The sequence below is a fragment of the Trichechus manatus genome, unplaced genomic scaffold (genome assembly GCF_000243295.1).
Source record: "Trichechus manatus latirostris isolate Lorelei unplaced genomic scaffold, TriManLat1.0 scaffold00031, whole genome shotgun sequence".
Taxonomy (NCBI): Eukaryota; Metazoa; Chordata; class Mammalia; order Sirenia; family Trichechidae; genus Trichechus; species Trichechus manatus.
The window spans coordinates 7,636,684-7,640,599 of NW_004443967.1; the positions used below are offsets into that span (position 1 = coordinate 7,636,684).

Sequence of the window (3,916 nt, forward strand, 5' to 3'; positions counted from 1 at the left end):
CCAAGCACGCCCGTGGCGCACGGTGGCAGCAGCGCGGGCAGGCCGGGCGGCGACAGCAGGCGGCCCTGCTCCAGCAGCCGCAGCACGCTGCACGTGGCCGCGGTCTCCGAAACCACCGAGCGCAGCTCGGAGTCCTTGCCCTGGTCCTTCTTCTGCTTCGTGCGCCGGTTCTGGAACCAGACCTTCACCTGCGCGTCGGGGCGCGGGGAGGAAGGCAGAGAGGGGGCAAAGGGAGACCGGGCGTCAGGGACGCCGGGCTTCCGGGTCGCAAAGGCCCAGAGGCCCGAGGTCCCTTTCCCAGCCCCAGCCCCACCCCATAGCCGAGAGGTCTAGGCCCCGGAGCTATCGGAGAACCGGGCTGCCACGAAGGGGTCGCAGCTTCACTGGGCTGCGCTTCTGGGTTATGGAAACAGGCCCAGGCCGGGTCTGGTTACAAATAACAAAGTAATAAAAATGACCACGACTCTAACTCACAGGAAGACCAAAAGGGCTTTCTAGGGCCCACCGTGCTACTCGCATGCTGACTTGGGACTTACAGATCTGGGGATCAGCAACCGCCTGACAGCCCGTGTTTCCGAGAGAGGGTATAAGGCCTGGGGGACGCTGTCTGGGAAGCAGGAAGTGGGGGTGGATGCGGAGAAGTGTTTCTAGGCCTTCCGGTACCCAGGCCCCTGGCCTGAGGGGCTTCAAGTTTAACCCCAGAAATGCTACTCTAGTTGAAGGCTGCTAGAGGCTGTTTCCTGCTTGCTGGAGTCAGATGTGACCATTAACCAGGAAAAGTGGCTGTACAAGGAATGACTGGTGGCAGGATGGACTTTGTAGGTCGAGCTTTCTCCACTTCTCCTCACTGCCAGCTGGGTCAGAGCAATACTAGTAATGTATCATTCTACTGCTCCCCAAAATAGGCCCCATTAACTTTGGAATCATGGGAGGAAGCCAGGAGACTGGGGTGGACTAAATTCTCTCCACTAAGTTCTCCTCACCTCTCACTTTCTTCTCCCTCTGTCATCTTCAGACCTAGCTGGTAGCCCAGAACAGAATTTGGCAGCTATAGTGAAAGGTTATCCTGTCTGGAATTTTGTAAACTCGGAGGGATGGTAGCAGAGAGAGTTAAAAAGCTACAAAGCCAACTTAAGCTCAGAAAGAATATACTGTCTATTCTGTCTTCAGCTTTTGCCCCAAATCCCAGACCTAAAATGTTCCCTACCGACTTCAGGGCAGGGCATAGGGAATGATCTTAAGAAAGAGGGCTGCTTTACCTAGGCCTGGCTGGTGGCGTGCCCTGGCCAGGCCCCAGATGACCTCCACCACGCCAAGACCTCAGACCCTAAAGTGCCCCTGGGCCCAGGGCCGCCACAGCCAGCTCCAGTGGCATCAGATAAAGTTAATGTAAAGGACAAGACGTAAAACCACAGTCAACAGTGTCACTTCCTGGGACCCTAGATCTCCTACCTGTCCCATACCTCACCCATCAGTGGCATAGAAGACAGGCACCCGCCCCCTCCCCCAGGTGCCGAGTGGAGCTCAGGGCTGGGAATGGGGCTGGGCACAGCCAAGGGCCAAGGGAAGCCTTAACGGGCAGGGCAGTCTGGTCTGCACGGGTGGATCTCTAGGAGGTGTGTACCTGTATAATCCCTAGGAGTCACCCACAGCGCTGGACCAGGGGATTTTGGCCACAGCCCCACTTCCTGCGGAATGGGCCTAGGTACTGTGTAAGGGGGTGGTGCCTGGAAATATGGCCAAAATGGGGTGCTCAAAACAGGGGCAAAAATCAGTTCTGTGTAGAGCAGAAGCAAGTAGGGAATTCTCAACACTGGGGTCCAAAACGAATTTTTAAAAAACACTGGATTTGGGCCAGGCAGAGGTGGAAGATTTGGGGATGCGTGGGGGAAGAGATGGCTTGTGAAAGAGTACAAAGCCTTAGGCCTTTTCCCCCATCTCCCCCTCTCCTCTGCCTGTCCAGCGAGGCTGTGCCCGGAGCCAGGCCAGGTAGTGAGGAAAAACAGCAGCTGGGGGTGGTGGTGGGCGGAAGAGGCCTGGCCTCCGGGTACCTGGGTCTCGGAGAGGTTGAGCTGGCGGGCGAGCTCAGTTCTCTCGCGGCCCACCACGTACTGGCAGCGCTGGAACTCCATCTCTAGCCGGTAGAGCTGCTCCGCCGTGAAGGACGTGCGCGTCCTCTTGGGCCGGTCCAGGTCCAGGCCCTTGGGCAGGATGATCTCTCGGATGGACCCCTTGGCATCTGGGGAACGGGAGACGTCAGCCGCCAGAACCCTCCGTTCTCCCTCGCCTCCCTGGCTGGAGCTGGCTTCGGGGATACGGTCCTAGTAGGCTGTAGTACCGAGGGGCGGGGGATGCCGGCCACAACCGGGGAGCCAAGAAACTGTGTGTGTGTTTAGGGGGCGAGGAGGCTAACTCGACACCGCTAAGGCAGGGGGGGGCAGACTTTGCCTCGTTAAAGCTCCCAGGGCAGGTGACCAAAAAAAAAAAAAAAGAAAAAAAAAATCAATTCCAAACAGGCAGATATTCCTTCCAGCTTAGGGGCCTCGGCTGTACAGTCCAGGTCCCCTGTAGCCTGAGGTGCCCCCACTGACCGGCCCTGGTCCCGCCAGCCCCTCTCTGGGGAGTGTTTTCCCTCTCGAGCTCGGGCAGCGAAAGGAGGAGGGACCGACTCCCGGCTAGCGGACCCAGCGATCAGCAGGCGGGGGCGGCCCCGGGCCGGGGCCGGGGCCGGGCCTCGTTGCCACCGCCCGAGCCCAGCACGCGCCGCGCCGCCCAGCCGAGTGGGACCGCGACGAGCGCCGAGGTGGCAGTCCAGGCCCGGCAACCCGGCGCGGCCGCCTCTCCCAGAGGCCAGGCCCAGAGCGCGGCGCCGGCAGCGCGCCAACTGGCCGGGCCGCAGCCCTCGGTCGGCGGCTGTTCTCTGGCCCCACGCTCCCCGGGGTGCGCTTAGGCTGCCCGTGCTCAGGAACCGGCTAGAGGGTCCCGGCAGGTCCTCCGACCCGCAGCGCGCGCACACGTCCTCCCGGAGTTCCTACTCCCCTCCCCGGTCGGAGGCCGCAGCCTGGGGCCCGGCTCCGCCCGTACAGTCTCCCGCCTTCCCTGCAGCCCGGTCGGCGGGGCCCCCAGGGTTCGGAAGGCCGAGGCCCCTGGAGCGCGTGCGCCGGCTAGCCCCTTGCGCCTGTCCCCAGCGACTGGGGGGCCCCAAGGCGGGGAGGGGCAGCAACTTTCTCCGAAGTCCCCGCCGGCACCCAGCTCCGCCGGCCCGGGGCGGCGGCGGCGCGCAGCTCGAGCCCCGGAGTCGTCCCCAAGAACGCGCCCGCAGCCCTGCCCATCCCTACCTCGGACCAGGATCCGGCGGCAATAATCCGGGTCGGCCGCGGAATTGGATTTACTTTTGTTACAATCTTCCGCCGCGCCCGACGCCGAAAATGCGCCCTGCGGATCCTTGAGGAAGGTGGCTGGGAGGTTCCCCTCGGCGCCCTTGCTCTCCCGGCTCTCCTTGTGCGCGTTCTTCGAGACCCGGGCAGCCTCGGCGTCCGAGTGGCATCGAACGTCCATTTTGTCTGGTTTCCCGAACATAGGAAAGGCAAGAACAACAAAAAGCAAAAAAAAAAAAAAAAGAGAGAGAGAGGAAAAAAAAAAAGCAGAATGGGGACAAACCCCTACAACGCAGCCCCCACACGGGGCCCGGCGAGAGGCGAGTGGCAAGAATGAATGTCCCCGCGGGGCGGCTGCGGCTGCGACGGCCCGGGCGGGTCAGCGGCGACAGGCGAGTGGCGCGCTTGCCGAGAGGCGGCCACTCTGGTCCAGGATCCCGGCGGAGCAGCGGCGAGGCCGCCTCGTCAGCGCCCGCGTCCTCTGAGCACGTCCAGTGTCCCCAGCCTGGCGATCAGGTAGCGAGCAGCGCAACTCCGAA

At 62.2% G+C, this 3,916-nt stretch overlaps 1 protein-coding gene across 1 annotated transcript in view; it reads right to left on the reverse strand.

Annotated features, from left to right (window-relative positions):
• The window catches only part of VAX1 (ventral anterior homeobox 1), a 3,943-nt gene extending 364 nt beyond the window's left edge, over positions 1 to 3,579 (reverse strand). The window contains exons 1-3 of the mRNA XM_023729896.1: positions 3,339 to 3,579; positions 2,052 to 2,239; positions 1 to 188 (exon numbers count right to left, since the gene is read on the reverse strand). The exon at positions 1 to 188 is cut by the window's left edge and continues 364 nt beyond it. Coding sequence (XP_023585664.1) covers positions 1 to 188; positions 2,052 to 2,239; positions 3,339 to 3,579 — 617 coding nt within the window. The remainder of the gene's footprint in view (positions 189 to 2,051; positions 2,240 to 3,338) is intronic.
• Between the last annotated feature and the right edge of the window lie 337 nt (positions 3,580 to 3,916).